The sequence below is a fragment of the Lepisosteus platostomus genome, chromosome 7, assembly GCF_059453375.1.
Source record: "Lepisosteus platostomus isolate fLepPlt1 chromosome 7, fLepPlt1.hap1, whole genome shotgun sequence".
Lineage (NCBI taxonomy): Eukaryota > Metazoa > Chordata > Actinopteri > Semionotiformes > Lepisosteidae > Lepisosteus > Lepisosteus platostomus.
The window spans coordinates 4814220-4832319 of NC_142617.1; the positions used below are offsets into that span (position 1 = coordinate 4814220).

Here is an 18100-nt window from a genome sequence, read left to right on the forward strand (position 1 = left end):
GCTAGAGAGGGAGAAATAGCCATCATAGACAAGCTGCTGGACAATCCCAAGCTGACATCCTCAGAGTTTCAGGAGTGGAAAAAAATGTACCTTGAGCTTTTTCTAGAAATCTGCCACCAAGGCTCGAGCAAAGACCCTGTCAATGGCACCCCTGACTTGGCCGCTCATATGCCTTCCCTGGCCCACACGCACTCGTACATCGAGACTCACGTTTGAGCCGGCGGCCGCGGTGTGTGGGACAGGCGTGCCCCGCGTCTGCAGTGGGCCCCCCCTGGCTGTGTCCACCGTGTCTCGGACTGTGTTGTGTAATACATATTGTATTGTTCTTATATTTGTCCAGATTCAAGCTCTTGTGCTCAGTTTACTTGCTCATGATGCCATTGTCAGTGATGGTACGGTACCTGCATATTTTGACTAGAGGTTTGTTAATCTGAATATTTCTTAAGACATCTAGGAAACTCTGTATTCACAAAACCTGCTTGTAAAGTAGTGGGAATGGGAGGAACATGCTTTGGTACAACAGCCAGCAACAACAACCTGAACAGAGAGTTTTGATTATTCAGTTTTACGCGTTACAGATACACTATGGGATAGAGACTGCCTTATACAATTAAGGAGTGTTTTATTTATTATAAAAAGCAATCTACTTGGGCTGGAACCCATCTTAGCTCTGCTGTATCTAGTTTCATCAAAGCTGTCCAAGAAAACTGTCCTGTTCACCTCTTAGTATTCCTTTCAATGGTTACAATGAAGGACCTTTGTGTAGTTTTAATCTAAAGGTGATAATGTGTCCTCTTCATCAGTCCTGTTTACATAAACCAATGTTTAATGATGGCTCCTGGTCACAGAGCTCCATGTCCTGTATATTTCCAGTATAACCACAGCCTGCAGAAGCTGGTATTGCCATGTTTAGATTTACAGTATTTCATTACTGAATTCTCTGCTAATGATATCATAACCACGTGCCATAAAGCCACTGAAGAATTTGGCTCAGGACTTTAGGCTCTGCCAGCTTGTGTTTTTGATGCCATATTGTTTTTGATGTTGCCCATAAAGGTGGTTCTGCTGTATCTAAACTTCGTGTGGCGAATTCATGGTATTTCACCAGGTGGTCTGTGGTCTGGTCAGGAAAGTACAGCTGATTTTTTAAACACTGCAATGTGAAAACGCCTGAGACAGAATATAACTAGAATGTACTTCATCTTTAACAGGTGAATAGTTTGCACATCCTTCAAAGATGCTTTTTTTCTCTGTAATGCAGTTTGGCTTGAACATGTGTCAGTTTCATAAACGTTGAAGAGCACACTGGGACTAGTGTGACTTTTCTTATGGAAGAGGGAATTCTGCGATACTCCCTATGTTTTCATTCTTGAGTCAAAATGAATGGCGCAGTTAAAGTTTTTTTAAGGAAATTTTCTGAATAATGATGTGTATTTTGAATGGCATTGTGCTAATAGTGGAGAAATGATTATTTGAAACAAATTAGCTGATGGAAGTGAATTTCCTTCCTAAATCTGTCCCGTCTTTCTTTTCTGAATGAGAAAAAAGTAAAGTTAGCCAATTTCAGAATTCCAAATTTTGTGTTGGTATCTGCTTGCAGCGATGGGTGAAATGATTTCCCACAGTCTACTTTTGCAGAACTTTGTTCCCTTCCAAGATGGCATTTCTGATGTATCCCTCAAGGGACGATGAAGATTTCATGCAGATTCCCTGAAACCTTTATTCAGGATGCGTTGGGATAAAGACCTTGTTATAAACATGTGGTGACAGATATTTCAAAATCAAAAACTCAGTGAAGAGTGGGGGTATTTCTGAACTCTTCAAATGTTATCAAACAACACAGAAACTGTCTTTTTTTATCATGTATTTCATTGCCATGCCCCGCTGCTGTCTGAAAAAGGAGCTTGTTCTTGAAATGTTTTGTATTGTTTAGGAGCAGTCATCTTGTTACTTCGACAAGCATGGCCTTGGATATGTGCTTTTTACGGCTTTCAGGGCTGCTGAGCTGTTACCCTTCTGTTTCCGCATGCCCTGCTCAGCACTGAGCTTGCGTCACAGAGCAATGGAACGAGCCAGCACTCTCCTCCAGAGAGTTCTGTGTTTCTCAGAAGTTCTACCTTTTGTAATAAGTTAATTTTTGCAGAGTTTGCACAGAAACAAATAAAGCCACAACACGCCAGTAGCCTTCATTCCCAACCTTTTCATGACATATAATCCTAAGAAAGAAGATTAGTAATAATGCTCCTATATTTGTTATGGATGTTTGGTTCCAGGGGGATTATTTGTACAATCTAGGGGAAAAGGGAACATTTCTATATGCATATATACTGTATAAAAATATTAGTGACTGGCTCTGATTGTTATGCATGATTCTTGAACTAGATATTTAAATTTCTGTGAGGTTCAACTGCAGCTGCCAAATAAACTTAGGAACCTAGAAACATTCAAACTCAATTGTTTAGTATTTGAACTGTCCTGGACCAAAAGACGTTCTGTAGGAATCAAACAAAAAGGCTTACTGTATATGTTGCAGATTCTAATGATGATGACCATTTAATATAAGTATTTGTTTTTAATCTGTTGCTATGCAACAGCCTTTAAGATTGCACTTTATGGAAAGGGACTGTTCACGTGCTGAGAGATGAAGTGCGTCCCTTTGCAAAATAAAAGCATCTGAAGTACCATTGAATACAGAGTAGCATGAGCTCACTAAACTTCATTCTTGCATTTATGTAGACTTGTTCTTGAACGTTCTTTCAAGGGTGTGTTGTGTTACAAGTTAATCTATACATTTTTATTTTATGGGTTTTCAGCTTTCAAGCACATGTGGTTATAACTGGAGTCAATAAACTTTAGTTCTTAAAATGAAGACACAATTCCTTGTGCTGCATTTTGCTTTGTGAATATTGAGCTTGTCGTCTGACATTGAGAGACAGAAAAATGGTAGGAAAACGCAACGATCCTGTTTAAAAACAGTGTGTGCTTTCTTGAAAATAATGTTATTACTTCCTTTTATGGGTACTAGTAAATACAAAATGAAGTCATGGTATTTAAAAAAAGAAGCTTAATTTAGCGGCTGCAAATATGCTGTATATATCAAAATGAAGCTGTTAAAATTTTAATAAAGCATTTACATACAGTATGAGCACAATATGTTTTTTAATAAACGTGAAGTTAATCTTCAAGTTGAGGCTCTAACCAGTTTATCAGTGCTCTCCGAATACCTTGCACATAATAAAGCACTTATAAATCGAATTTGCAGCCTCTACTCTGAAATGTTTTCAATGAACTGTCTGAAAGCAGCAAGACCATATACAGTAATCACAACTTCCAATCCAGCACCACAGGAAACCTGAATGTGGAAGGAGAACTCCGCAGTGGCTTGGTCGATTACTCCAGGTCCTGATCCTCGAGGAACACCATCTGCTGGTTTTCATCCCAGCTGAGCTGTACTGTACATCCCCAGTGTTAATCGATGGCTTCATTGATCTGCTTGCTTGCTTAGACTTTCTTTTGGCTTGTTTCTTCAGTCAGTCCCGAGTGTCAAAAGTACCTTCATTCAAGGTTACGGTTCCAGGCAGCATCAAGACACACGTCCTTTACACAGTCTCTCTTCGACATGCCTGCGGTTCCCGTGTTTCCGTTCGAACAGCTCTTACGATTTAGTTAACTGATGAACAAGCAGAAGTGGGAGTGGCACTTCATCAGACACACGTTTGTATCTCACATGTCCCTAATGGATGCAGCACTGTGTCGGACACACCCGTAATGGGTCTGGCACCACGTGCCATTATTAGGCACATCCACACCTTTTCCAGTAAACACTAGCAGACATGCCCATAGCGGGAGAGAGGATATCAGACAAGCCCACAGTGAGAGCGATACTGTATCTTACACGCCCACAGTGGACATTTTTCCTTTCTGCTGAGGTCCGGTTGGTTAAGTTTCAGGCAACACACCATGAAATAGGGCTGTTCTGAAACTCAGATGTTGGCCCAGGGTTGATACCATTTCCATCTTGCATTCCACCTTTTAAGAAGTGAAAGCAAATTTAGAGATGTGCCCCAGATAGAAAACTGCAATCAAGTAGACTGTGATTAAGAGCTCAGCCTAAATCAGAACCAGAAGAGACAGTGTTCCTCCGGGACCAGGACTGGGAACCATCTTTCTCGGTTGTTATTGGAGGGGAAGGCAGAGTCTCTGTCTTTGCCCCCAATTTTTACATCTCAATAATCATACAGATTGTTGTCCCCACTTGGGCCATGACCACTAAGTAAATTATCAGTTTGTATAAATACTCTTTCAGCAAATTATTTAAAATTATAGGCGAAAAGGCTTGAACACTTAATATCTGGATAATGTTCAAATTTTCAAGCATACACTGTCTATAAAGATAATACTATAAAGTACCTCAATTCACAAAAGAAACAAAATGCAAAAAAATTAATACAATGAGAATGGGGAAAGCCCATCACACTACGGATGTCATGGTCCACACAATGTGTTGCACATGAGATCACATGGTGCTCTGTAATGTGGGACAGACTATGGATTCTCTGTTGCGTAAAGCAATTGAGCTAGCTAATGCTGATAAAGGTCATTAAACGTATTGTACCTTGTCAAGCTGCCCAAGATTGCTGTAGATCAAGATATATTGGTAAGGGCAGGAATAGAGCCTTAGAGCACCATGCAGAGAATGGAACAAATGTAAAGGGCTATAAAGCATGGCTAAAGTCTAGGTTTGTAATTAGAAATGTAACAGTGCCTGTACCCACATGGCCAACATCACTAGGAGTACTGTAAGCCTATTTCGAAGCACTAACTCCTACCTAGCTCCTACCCCCATCCAAGATGTTTGCTCATGATTATATTGCTGCAGACTTTGCCTTTGTAACTAATTCTGCAACATCAAATTATTGCTTTATCATTTCAGTCACTTATTGTATGTTGGTACCTGAATACAACATTTTCCTGACTGTTTTACTGAAGTAGTGCATGTGGGTGAGAATACAGAGTAATTTATTAGTCCTGTGTGTGGTGTTTTTCCTGTGCATGTTTTATTCTATTTAAAGGGTGTACTCCCCATACACACACTCTCCTTGAGGTCCTCTGTACTGCACTTCTGGAATTCTTCCAATAGGTGGCGATAAAACATGCTTAGACACAGCCTGTTTGTTTTCATTCCTTCCTAGAAACAAAGAATAACCATCTAAATAAAACAAGTAAGCCTTTAAGCCTCAAGTTTTCTGAGGGATTATTCTGTTTACATTGTCCTGGAAACCGTTCCAGTCGTTAACATACTGTACAAACAGCCTTGTTTGGGGGGTGCAAAATTTGACTCTCTTACATAAAAAAATGATTAAAATCTACATTCCTCTGTCAATATATGGCATCACCACTTCAAGGCCTGGAAGTTATGGAAAAGACGTGTGTATCACAGTGTGTTGACTGGGAATATTTGAATTTATGGGTTATAATGACTGCCTTGTGAACCTGCATTCTTAACTGCGTGCGAGTATTTTCAGCATGCGTTTCTGTCCGCTGGGGAGGAGAGGACGGCTCTCAGGCACATTTGGCTTCCGATACAGAATCAGGAGCCTGGTCACAAGGCTGGCTTCTCGATTCAAGAAGGCTGGAAATTCAAATTCCATTTCACAGCCCTGTCCGTTTCTTCATGGGCTCTTCAGGTCCCCTCTTGTTTTTTTTAGACCTGCTTTTGCATGAATTATAGCAACAAAAAAAGCAAACTATTCCCACATTCGTTTTTTTTTTCTAGCCTTTTTTATGGGCTTATACTCTTAAGAAGTGGGCATTTTGGATTTTAGGGGTACGTACAACATGGTGATACTGTCGAGCAGATTTTTATACATTTTAATGGAATGGGGTGGCATTTTCACCTTAATTAAAAACAATATTCTATATCATTCTTATATATCACACATGCAGGCATGTCAGCAGGATCACAAAACATTTGGTGTGCATGTAAAGCTTTGAGGAAGACAAAGTCATTTTTGCTCCTGTTTATGGCAAGCAAACTCTAGGCATGATTTTCTAAAACTATTCTATTAGGTAGCAAACACTTTGTAAGGTTAACAGATGTGTTCCTTTATTTACTTTCCCTCACTGCTCAAAGCCTCAAGATCCACAACTTACCAGTTACTTTAATATTAAGTCACAGTTCATTAGCTCCGTGTGCAATACAATTAAAAAAAAAGAAAAACACACTACTTGCTGCATCTCCATGCCCCCTACATTCGAAATTTCCTTCTCGAAATCACCCAAGGAGAACACGATCACCCAAATCCTCACTCTTTTTCCACGGTTTTATCTTTCCCACGATCAGTCTCTTCGCTACCTTTTCGCATGCACCAGCTTTCTGACTAAAGTTCAGCGGCGAGTCCGAGTTAAAAAAAAAAAAAGAAAAGAAACCAGACTCGTCTTTTCTGACGAAGAGGAAGTTCTTCCTCCCCAGCAGTCCAGAGCCCTCGGTTCAGCGCTCGGAGAAAATGACTTCCTGTCCCAGTCCCTGTCTCCCAGCCAGCTGAGGCGAAGAGCGTGTTGGTTCACTTTGGGCTCTGAGGTTTTGGTCATGGTGGGGGGAGGGAGAGGCTGTTTGTTCCCAGTCTTGCACATTTAAAGGTCCTTTGCAACCTGCCCAATGGTGAACGGGCACTGGCATGAGCAGCACTGCCATTGCTTAGGAGGAATTTTTACTTTCGCTGATAAGCCAAACTTATTAGTGAAGCTCAAAGACCTTTCTTTGTGGATAGTATTCTTCAGTCATGCACTTTCTCTTGACCCTCCATGACGGCACGTGTTTCATTCTCTCTCTTCCTACGGCGCCCTTTGGAATTTCTTCTCCACTTGGCACAAATCCTTTTTCCCTCCATTTTATTTTCTCCCCTCTCTTCCCATGCAGCAGTGTTAGCCTCTGGAAAGGGAACTACGATCCTGCTCCAGTCGCTCAGTTTCTACTTCCCCGTGTTTCATCTACTGAAGCTGAAAGCCGGATAAGTTGTTCCAGTGATGTGGCCTGTCATTTACGGCTCTGTGGGGTCTGGTAGCTGCAGCAGGGCACACTGCGATCCGTATAGTGGACGGGGAAGCCTGCATAATTCTGTCCAGCTGTCTTCATCCACATCGTATTCCAGGACACTAGGAGTGGAGACCTCTTGAGCATTGTGCCACTTTTTCCCACCTATCAACAGAATGCTGCCCTCAACCACCACCAATCCATAGGAGAACCTGTCGTTCAGCAGAGGCTTTAACCTGGTCCACTGATTTTCTATTGGATCATATTTTTCGATGTCACAAAAGGGCTCATACATCCCCAAAAATGTATAAATCTTGTCTTTGACTGCTGCCATTTGGTGGCTGAAGCGGGCAATGGACATGGCAGCACACGGCCTCCACTGCCTTTCAAGGATGTTGAACTTGAACACCTGTCTGCTGCTCTCTCTCTGGTTGGTGTGCACTCCCCCCGAAATGTAAATGGTGTTCCTGTACACGGTGCAGGCGTGACCATGCATCTTCTGTGGCAGGTGTTCGGCTTTCTGCCACGTGTTTGTCTTGATGTCATAGACCTCCATGGAAGAATGTGGTGATTCAATCCCACTTCTTCCACCAATGGCGAATATTCTGCCATCCACTGCACAGCACGCAAACTGGGCCCTTCTTTCCAGCATCCCAGCTGCTTCAGCCCATCTGTTGAAACGGGGATCATATCGGTAAACCTGGTTATTGACTACTGTTGTCACTACTTTTCCGTTTTCGTTGATCTCTATGGCCTCTCCACCCAGCACATACAGAAAGTTCCCAACTACACAAACGCAGTGGTTCTGAACCTTAACCTTGAGCTCTGTGAGGGATCTGAATTTCTTTAGGTAAGGGTCAAATGCTAAGACCTCTCTAACAAGCCCATCCATTTGGGTCCCTCCTCCAACTAGAGCGACATGGGTTCTTTGGCTCCTTAGCGTTGTCTGTGTGCTTTGAATCAGTGGCTGCTGGTGACCCAGGGAGTGGTAGTTCATTGCTTTTAAAATAAGGCTTTTTATAAATGGGGTTTGCAGAGACTCGTGCGTAGAATAAAGGTTAGTAAGCTCCTCTACAGGAATAAGCCCATACCGGATCTTGCTCAGTATCAGATTGCTTTTCACAGCCGAGAGCTTGTTATTCCTCAACCATTCCAGCACTAGAGCTAGGAGTGAGAGCTCTCTTACTCCTGGCATTCCCTCTGAGTCCAGCACGTCCATCAGGGATTCTGTGTTGAGCTCCAGAAGTCCCACGGAATCCACATTGCAGAGGAGTAACTCCCTGAACTTGCTGCTGATGTACCTGTTGGCAGCAGACAAAGCATCCCCAATGCCATACTTGGATGCAACATTGGCAAAGAAGCAGCAGTTTTCAAGGGTCAGGTTGCTGATCATGTACTGGCTGCAGAGCTGAATGGCCTCAAGGACCTGCAGGTAGCTGGCTGCCTCTAAGGTGTCCTCCAGAGTGTCAGGAGAAAGCGAGAGCCAGGAGGTGTAGATAAAGTCCAGGATGTGCTGGAGTCCTGTGGCAGAGACGACCTGTAGTTTTATCAGGCTGGCTTTGGATTCTCTCGTGTAATCCTTAAACAGGGACCTGAAATAGTCGCTGGAGCAAGCGAGAAGACTCCTGTGGGCTGGGAATTCTGTGCCACCAGCCACCAGCACAATATCACACAGCAGCTTGTCAGCCCTCAGTCTCTGATATTGAGCGAGGACTGTCTCTCCGTGTGTTTTGCTCAGTACCAGAAAATAACTCATGATGCATAGTATCACCGTGGCGCCTACAACCAGCAGCGGAAGAAACGAGAACAAAATCAGCAGGAAAATTTCCCCGTGATGGCTTGCTCTCCAAGAAGATTTCAATCACACAGCACCATAGGCGGCTGACAAATTAGCAGGATAATTTGAGATGATCAGCTCTTTCACCGACTCCGGCTTTTTTTAAGCGTCTGATCCATGTTGGGTGCTGTGACTCAACGCCTCCACATTGCAGAGCAAATGAGTTGCTTGATGGGTACAAAGCTCAGTTTATCAGTGTCACAGGAAGGAAAAAAAAAAGGCTGAGCCTGACGGATCCCTCTCCTGTTTGTTCCTGAGGTAGCATGTTTGCTCTTTTAGTTTCCAGAATCCTCTGGGATGCAGATGCCCTCTGATGAGCTGAAGTTACTACAGTGCCCTTTTACCGGTCCTGTTGGGAGTATCAGGGGATGATCAGATCAGCTCTGTGGGTTTAGAGCACCTTCTCTCTGAACTCACCCAGAGAGCCAATAAGCCGGTTAGTCATCAGTAAAATTTAACTTGCATGCCTGTGACCCTGATGTTTTGGTATCAGGGTAGCTCACAGCTACAGGAATAGAAATAAAAAAATGACCGTTGGGATTAGCGAGCTCGTCTGTCTCCAGAATGTGTACTGCGTAGCACCGAGTCTGAGTGGGGAGCTCCAACAAGCTGCAGGGCAAATGGTTTACAAACTGAAGTTGCATTGTGCTCCTGATTAATCTGTTTTCCTAACTGACGAGGAGGCCAGCTACACGTTTTATGACCTGTCTAGGTTATCAGTGTGACATTGTGAGTTAGATGAATTAACTTCTACAAATAGCACTTGGCTTTAGAGAGGATTTTAAAGAGAAAGCAAGCCAAGAGGGTGAGACCACCCTGTGATGTGGTCGCTGTTGTGTGGGCTGTTATTAGGTGAAAATTAAAGGCTGGCTGGTGATTACGATCCCAACCGGCTGACTGCCAGGATTAATCGCATTCCGGTTGAAAGACTTCCCTGATGTTTTTACTCTCGTTTCATGGGACTGAAAGTGCGCAGACAATCCCCTTTGTTTGTCCCTTCAAACAATCAATAAAACAGAGGAAATAAAAAGCACCCTGCCCCAGTTTTAGCGTTTATCGGATTTCTTGCAAACATGAAATACAATCTAAAAAAAAGTTCTCTGGGATGATTGTATTTCCATCTTCTAATGTAAAACCGCCAGTTCTGCAAAAAATATATTTTATTGCCGTGCTGTGCTGGAAGTTTCAATCTCAGAACACTCTGTGCTCAGCCTGCATGAGGGTAGCCCCAGTTTGCTGAGCATTTTTCCACGTTTACCCTGTGCCGTGTTCAAACACTGGGAAAAGAGATAGAATTTGTATTTTGGGGGAAATTTTCAATCAGACCACAGAGATCCAAAGACCTTTCCAAAGACCTGTTTTAAACTTGAACATAATTATCTTGTCCTGTATGTCTCCCATGCTCACACGAAAAACTCTCTTAATGAGTAAATGAATATCCTGAGTGCTGATCTCTCATTGTCCAGGAAGGAGGTGGAACTGGCAGAGCTGGCTTGTGAAAATCAAGTACAGGGGGGAGCTCTCTGGATGGTGTGCGTGTGATATTACTTTTTATGTTTTTATACTATTTTTCAAATATTGTTTTTCAGCTTAACTTTCTGTATGCTCTGCACAGCTGGATGTTCCTTCAAAGGAGAAAGCAATTTGAGAAGCTCCTTGGATTTTAGATTAGTAATCGTTTAGATGTGAGATGTGAAGAATGCATGCTTGAAAGAGTGATGACTGCAGCTCTCTCTACTTTCCAATATATCGAATTCACCCAGGCTCTCTCTGTTCCAGCACTTATAGATGAGTCTGTCCGCCCTGTCTACCTTAAATAATGCAAAACCACAGGTAGTGGAAAATAAAAAATACCTCTGCCCTGATCTGCCCCAGTAAACCCAGTCACCGCGTGATCCCAAGTAGGAGAGAGTAAATCTAACACTTTCCTGAGCTTCTACTCTCTCTCCCCTTTGCTCTGAAGTCACCCTGCCCAGGCGCAGTGTTTTCAATGGTTCAGTTAAAGATAGAGCTGTTTACAGGATTAAAATTAGCTGGCCTAGTATTATAAGATTACCACACCAACAATAAAGTCCTACAAAAGTTCACTCTGGTACACTCTGGTAAAGCCAGAGTAAAGAGTAGTAACGTGAAAGGGTGTTAACAGCAAATTGGTCAAATTTACAGTAGTCAAATGTCAAAAGGGAAAGGTGGCAGATTACCTTGGCATGGTCACTGAAAGCGCCGGTCTGCGATACAAAGAGAGTGAATCAACACGACGCTGGCAGGATCCCAAGTTCTCGCAGGCAGGATGCAGTGGTGAAAGCTCGGGCCTTTCAGAGCTGTTTTGGAAGGGTGACCTCAGCCCGTACCAGTGTGACCAGTGACTCGCCCATTTCCAGAGCAGTGCCACCGTGACCTTCCATTTCTCATGCATTCCTCCCGACCTGGACGAGCGTCTAAATATAACAGCAGCTGTTGTCGCCGGAATCGGAGATCTGCTGGAGCCTGGTGTCAAAACCTGACTCGAACCCGCCTCCCGCCCGTGACCTTTGAAATGTTTTCAAACCTGAGCCGATAACGGTGGCGACCTTTCTGGGTTTCATCTAGTTTGTGGACGTTGGAGGAAGGGACACAGGTCATTATTGTTCAGCTGGCAGGTACAACAGCAACATTCCTGCCTCTCCCTAGGGAGAATAATTACTGTCATGGGGACCATCTATTGCCAGGCAGAGGAAAAAGATGAACAGAAAGATTTCCAGCAAGAGCACAGCTCATCTAGCTAGCACGGTTGTTTATTAGTGACATAAGAATGGTTCTGAACGACCCATCGAGCCTGTTTGGTATTTAATTGATCACATTCAGCCATTTCTTGCAAGAAGCAGGAAATTGGCTTCACCCACATGGCTGGGGAGCTTGTTCCACACTCCCACCACACTCTGGGGCAGGGAAGTGTCTCCTGCTCTTGGTTTTAAAAGTTCCCCCGAGTTTCAGAGATGACATTTCAGTAATACACCCGTATGACACTGTTCCTCATGTTTGGACCCCCAGGGTCCTCTTTTCCGAAGGGGAACGGGCCCCCCATGTTCTCCACTGCAGTGAAAGCCTTGAAGCTGGTAATGTATGTAAGAAGAGACACGAAAAACACAACAAATGAATTCTGGGGCCTAAAAGCATTGGTTGCATTGTTAACGCCACTCGGTACAGAAATAAAGCACGAGCTGTTTCTTGTTATCTACAATGTGATTCGTCGATTGGAAAAATGAAAATCTACCGTAGGCGAGGATTTAAAAAAAAATACCATAGCTGTATTTTTAGATGCACCTGAAAATTTGAAAATTAGCATAATGATTATAATTACACCTACACGCGCTCAGGCAACGGTAGTTACGTTTCAACAAAAGAACATCACTGCACACCCCTGTCTTTCCTGGTGCACGCTTCATTCTGGCAGTAAAGTTTTAAAAGAGCCATCCACACGAAAAAATAAGCAAAATAAAAAAATAATATTATTGAAACTAAGATAATTCTTCATTTGATTCATTTGTCAATTATTAATTAGGGGCTCATTGATAGGGTGCTCGCTTGGCCTAACTGAGGCCCAAACCTTTTATGTGTTTAAAATGCTAAATCACAACACCGACAGTACAGTAGGGCCCTGCTGGGTGTGGGTCCGGTACTGTGGCTCTAGTCTGAACCTTGAGTCAAAGAAAATAGATGTCCTTCCTTGCGTGAAAATGTCTGCAAAAAACCCACCAGATGAGTCAGACTGAATGCTGCAGGAGTCTGAGAAGTTGGACAGAAGGCTCTGTTAATGAAGGGGCCAATTCTCAGATATTTTAGCACTGGCACTAATTTTTGTTGAGAACGTTCAAAGGTATTGTGCAAACCCATCTTCAAATCCGTAATAAAAACCCATTTCTTGTGTTTCTCATCAAGAGTGTAATGAGATGTTGGGCATTCTGCATGCACTGTTTGTTTTTCAAACCCCCTTCAATGACTAAAAGCCCCTCATCTCCGGCCTCACCCTGCAGATTTCCATCTCTGGTCCAATCCCAGCCTAGGTGCTGGAGAGACTGGCCTCCCCCCCCCCCAGGGGAACCGGGAGATACCCAGTGCAGGTCCGTACGGAAGAGCTCCCGCTACCGATCGGGGTTAATTCTCATTCCAGCAGGACCAGGATGTGGTGCTGGAGGACGAGCTCGGCCTGACCGGGGACGAATTCAGTGGATTTGGCTCTGGAATGTAGCTAAAGGCCTGCCCTGCGAGACAGCTCTTTGTGCATTGCGGTAGCACTTGTGTCTCAGTGTGAGCATTGTGGTAACACTGGTGTCTCAGTGTGAGCATTGCGGTAGCACTGGTGTCTCAGTGTGAGCATTGCGGTAGCACTGGTGTCTCAGTGTGAGCATTGCGGTAGCACTGGTGTCTCAGTGTGAGCATTGCGGTAGCACTGGTGTCTCAGTGTGAGCATTGCAGTAGCACTGGTGTCTCACTGTGAGTATTGTGGTAGCACTGGTGTCTCAATGTGAGCATTGCAGTAGCACTGGTGTCTCACTGTGAGTATTGTGGTAGCACTGGTGTCTCAATGTGAGCATTGCAGTAGCACTGGTGTCTCACTGTGAGTATTGTGGTAGCACTGGTGTCTCAGTGTGAGCATTGCAGTAGCACTGGTGTCTCACTGTGTGCATTGTGGTAACACTGGTGTCTCAGTGTGAGCATTGCGGTAGCACTGGTGTCTCAGTGTGAGCATTGTGGTAACACTGGTGTCTCAGTGTGAGCATTGCGGTAGCACTGGTGTCTCACTGTGTGCATTGCGGTAACACTGGTGTCTCACTGTGTGCATTGCGGTAGCACTGGTGTCTCAGTGTGAGCATTGCGGTAGCACTTGTGTCTCAGTGTGAGCATTGTGGTAGCACTGGTGTCTCAGTGTCGGTCCTTTGCGCTGGTATTCAGGTCCCCACCACCCAGGGAATTGATCCCACTACATGACAGAGCGGGTAAACAGCTGCAACAAACAAGAAACAAGCAGTTGTTGGGGCAGCTCAGAAGGTGCTTTATTGAGGATTTCGGTTATACGGTCCTGATCGTGCCTCGGATCGTGCAGGAAGCCCTGCCAAAATATTTAGGGCTTACCAAACGCTTCTCTGCTCTCCCTCGTGAGTCGTGACTCACTCTACACAGAGCGAGCCAGGATTTACAGAGCTTCATGGCTCCGGGCACAGCTGCTCCTCTTCTGCCCTCTCGAAATCCTAGATTTGCCTCCCACACTCCACTGCCCTCTCCGGCTGGTGGAATTCCTGGGGCCACTGTCCGTTCTGATTCCTCCAGGACAAAACCTGCAGTCTCTGGTGCTAAAGACACTGAGGACCCTTGTTGTGCACAACCCGGAGAGCTGCGGAGCTCTGGGCTTTCTTTGTTGGGTATATTGTTTGTGAAAGATCTCACTGGCAAGGAAAGGTGATCTCTAAACAAGCTAAGACATACTGTTAAATACAGTACAAGATTTTAGAAGACACCCAACCAGAGACGTAAACAGAGAGCTCTTTCTAATACTGAACACATACAAATGCACTTGACACATTTCTCATTGTTGCGAAATTTTATTTTTCCCTTTCATATTACATTAGTTGAGGATGAAACCAATACATTATATACTGTTGTCCTATGGCCCTGGATTAACAAAAAAATAATTCACTTGCATGCATTAACATCTTGCATGCCTTTGAGGATGAGAGTGAAGAACACTTTTGACTGGACCCAATGCAATAAATCAACTGCTGACAAGCTGTGTGTATTACACAAAGAAAGGACTAACCTTGTACATTCTGTATGCAGACTTGGTATTGTGCACGACAAGCTAATAAACTTTACTACCACAGTGAATGGTTATCCCTCGTTCTTTATCAAAGACAATCTGAAAAAGAGGAATCCAGAAAGTTTTGGGTTCAGGGATTTTTTGCCTGTTTCTACAAATGTGCATCGACAATTATTTTAAGCTGGTTTCAGTGTTTGCTTGTATTGTAATGAAATTAAGGAGCTATGTGTTGCAGTGAGTGTTTGCGCATTGGTCTGAGTTGTTATTGTACATTCTTTATTATTGTCCTTCTCAAGTGAGATCTTGCAGGCCTTTGATCTTGTGCTTTGGTTGGGCTTAAGGTTTGAAAAGGCTGCCGTTTTGGAAGGAAGTGTTCCACGCGAATGTTTGTGTTATCTATTTCCAAATCTCTTGCATGGGTCTTTCCTGAGGATCAGTGAGCCAACTTCAGCTGAAACAGAGTTCACAGTAAAGTGCTCTGATCTTCATTTTTCACTGCCCTCCAAAACTACACTGAACAAAAAGAGTTCAAAAGCTGACATAAAAACTTGCTCATTCTTTCTGACATTTTAGTTAACAAACTCTTTTATTATTGCTGAAGCCCTCCAGCATCAGTTATTTCGGCACCCAAAAAATATGCGATGTAAAAGGCTTAACTGTACGATTTATTCAGATTAAAGATTTTCCTTTCTTCTAGGATGTGCTGTGCCTAACGTAAAACACATTACAAAAATCATACACAATAATAATGAAGCATGAAAGCTAAACAGTACAGCAACTTAAACTGTGAAACAACTTAAACAGTGAAACCGTGCAGGAACAAATAAACTTTACAGAGATAAGAGTACAAAGAGCATCTTTCATACATAGAGGTTTAAAAAAAACAAACAAGCACAAAAAATCTTGCCTTCAAAAAATATGAACTGCATTAATGCTGAAAAAGACTAAACAAAAAGACTCAAATTCACTGGAGCTTTTTAAGGTACAGGACAAGGTCTTTAAATGACTGCCCAGGCCAAACTGTACCAAGCAGCCACTGTTTCCCAGGCTGTTTCAGTGGTCAGTTTTCTAGGGATTGATAAATACTTTGTCTGATTTAAGGACTTCAGGCACACCTGAAGAAGGCTCCACGGCCGAAACGTCGTGTTCTCTTTCTTTTTTTCAGCATGGAATAAACCTATTACTTGTCTGATTTAAGTCATCTTTGTGAAGGATCCTGCGATATTTCACTAAAGGATCATCTTTACTCTCACATAACGAGAAATTTAATAACACTAAACATGGATTTAACATGATTGCTTAAGCTTAGACTGTCAGTGTTGAATTTAAATGTTTTTTGCATCTTGAACTGATTTTTTTAAGCACGTCCTAAAAACCCCAGCAGATTTCAGCTTGACTGACCCTCCTTAATTAAATTGTTTCAAGAGCTAGTTGCCACAAAACTGCACAAATCAATTCTGAGTGGTTGTACTTCCTCATCTTTGTACACTGCTAACTCGAGAATGATCTTGTGTCTCACAAAATAAACAGAATAACATTTCTTTTTACAATACGAAGTAAGAAAACGCACTTATTTTCTTAGCGGGCTTAATGTTTGTAACACACATCAGTACACTCGCGTAATTTTGGGGTGCTTTCGTTTCAGCCTGTGAAAAGAGTCCATACTGTAGAAGTCTCTTCCTCTCCCCAGCCAGCACTCAGCTCCTTAGAAGAGGTTAATACGCCTTCATAAAACGTGAAAAACGCTGCCAGAACAAATCGGAGTCACCCCGAGCCTCCATCCTGCTCTCCCACCCGGGCCCTGGGAGAGACAACAGCGGGAACACAGTGTCACGCAGAGGTCCTGATACACTGTCTCTGTGTCAGCACTTGATCTTTGAAGACCGCAGAGGTCCTCCGGGTCTCCCCGATCTCGCTTGCATTATTTAAGCCGATTGTCTGCAGAATTGAACCGACCTACTCAGGGCACAGTTTCCACGCTCGGCTCTAACCCTAGAACCCACTGGATACGCGGTGAAAGGTAATGAGTTTTAGATAAAGGGTAGAAAACGGTCAGTGGTGCAAATACCGCGTAATAACAGCAAACTCTGCACACCACTATTTTAATACCGGATTTGCAGGAATATCATACTCTCGTGCAGGGGTCTTCGACCGTCGCGTTAGCGTTAATAATCGGCGCTAGGTTACACGCTCATGCTACAAAATAAACGAGGCCTGTAAGATTTATTCAGACGTTGCAGTGGATGGCCCCAGGCATTTCAGAATAACAGGGAAAAATCTCACTGCCCCTGCTTAAGATCACCACGAGGTCTGCTGCCCACATCAAGAATATATCGACCGCACAGTGTCGCAGTGCTACCTGTGTGTACAGTAGCATTTGGCCGAGTCCTTCAGCAGATGGATAGGAGTTTAACACTGACACCCTGTGGCTGCCGAAGCGCAATGGGAGTAACTAGTGAAATACGGCGTCAGCCCTGCCTTCGGAACAAAACCAACTTGAGTTCTGCCTCGCAAAAATGGAATTGGCGTTAGCAGTAAAAACGTTTAAAAAAAAAAACCTCAAATGTTAACTGTAAAACCCCGCTGACAGATGTGACAGATAATGCCGTTAGGAAGCATATACGATACAGTATACTGTGGCTTTCCAAAAGGTTCTTACTCAAATTTCTCTCGCTCCCAGTAGACCCCCCCATCCACCAGATCTAAATTAATTATGATAAACAAAACACACGCTTCATGAATCCTTTCTTAAGCGCCGCGCCTTAATTAATTGATCAAGCTCTCACGGTGTCTTGAAGAAAACGGCCGGTTCTGTTCCAGGGCGAGCAAGCCAGCAACACCAGCCCCTGGAGCAGCTCGGTGCTGTACCTGCGGGCCTAGTCTTTGGTGACCCATCGGAGCTCGCTCTTCGCGGTCTGGATCTCGGACAGGTTGACCGCTGGGCCGGGCAGCTTCACCGCGCCGGGCAGCTGCTTCTTGTCCTCCGGAGAAACCCTGGCGCTCTGTCGGGGAACAAGACTGTTTAATGCCCTGCCTGCAGGGGGCGTTTCCCCCGACTTGCCACCAGCGCAGAGCCGGGGGGGAGTGTTGGTGCTGCCGCGGAATAAATTTAGGAGTTTTTTTCTTTTGTTTGCTGATGTAAAGGAGGAAGATACAACGGGTTTTTTTTTTTAAATCGGCCATGTAATTGAACCTAGATCCCGATGGGTGCAAGGCCAGAACTAGGCATAAACCTTTGCATTTTTTTTCATTTATTTCTGAGTGTCAGGCGAACAATATGGCGTTGCGGTTTTGCAGTGTTTTCTCCTAAACCTCTACGAGTTCCCTGGTCAAGCAGACAACACAGTGTAAGTTATTATTAAGATTATGACTATTAGCTGACGTATGTTTATAAGCAGCAACGAGTCTCTTGCCCACGGAAGCTCACTTCGGTCAT

General features: G+C 43.8%; 3 protein-coding genes across 11 annotated transcripts in view; 1 reads left to right on the plus strand and 2 right to left on the minus strand.

Annotated features, from left to right (window-relative positions):
- The window catches only part of cnksr2a (connector enhancer of kinase suppressor of Ras 2a), a 127989-nt gene extending 110768 nt beyond the window's left edge, over positions 1-17221 (plus strand). For all 6 annotated transcript variants that reach the window (XM_088638713.1, XM_088638711.1, XM_088638715.1 and 3 more), the window contains one exon: positions 1-17221. In XM_088638713.1, the coding sequence (XP_088494839.1) occupies positions 1-216 (216 nt within the window). In that variant the 3' untranslated portion in view covers positions 217-17221.
- On the minus strand, positions 3103-8789 carry klhl34 (kelch-like family member 34). The gene has a single exon (XM_088638720.1). The coding sequence runs from the start codon at positions 8787-8789 to the stop codon at positions 7041-7043; it is 1749 nt and encodes a 582-aa protein (XP_088494846.1). The 3' UTR covers positions 3103-7040.
- smpx (small muscle protein X-linked) overlaps positions 14430-18100 on the minus strand; it is a 14254-nt gene continuing 10583 nt past the window's right edge. For all 4 annotated transcript variants that reach the window (XM_088638726.1, XM_088638727.1, XM_088638725.1 and 1 more), the window contains exons 4-5: positions 17533-17666; positions 14430-16465 (exon numbers count right to left, since the gene is read on the minus strand). In XM_088638726.1, the coding sequence (XP_088494852.1) occupies positions 17541-17666 (126 nt within the window). In that variant the 3' untranslated portion in view covers positions 14430-16465; positions 17533-17540. The remainder of the gene's footprint in view (positions 16466-17532; positions 17667-18100) is intronic.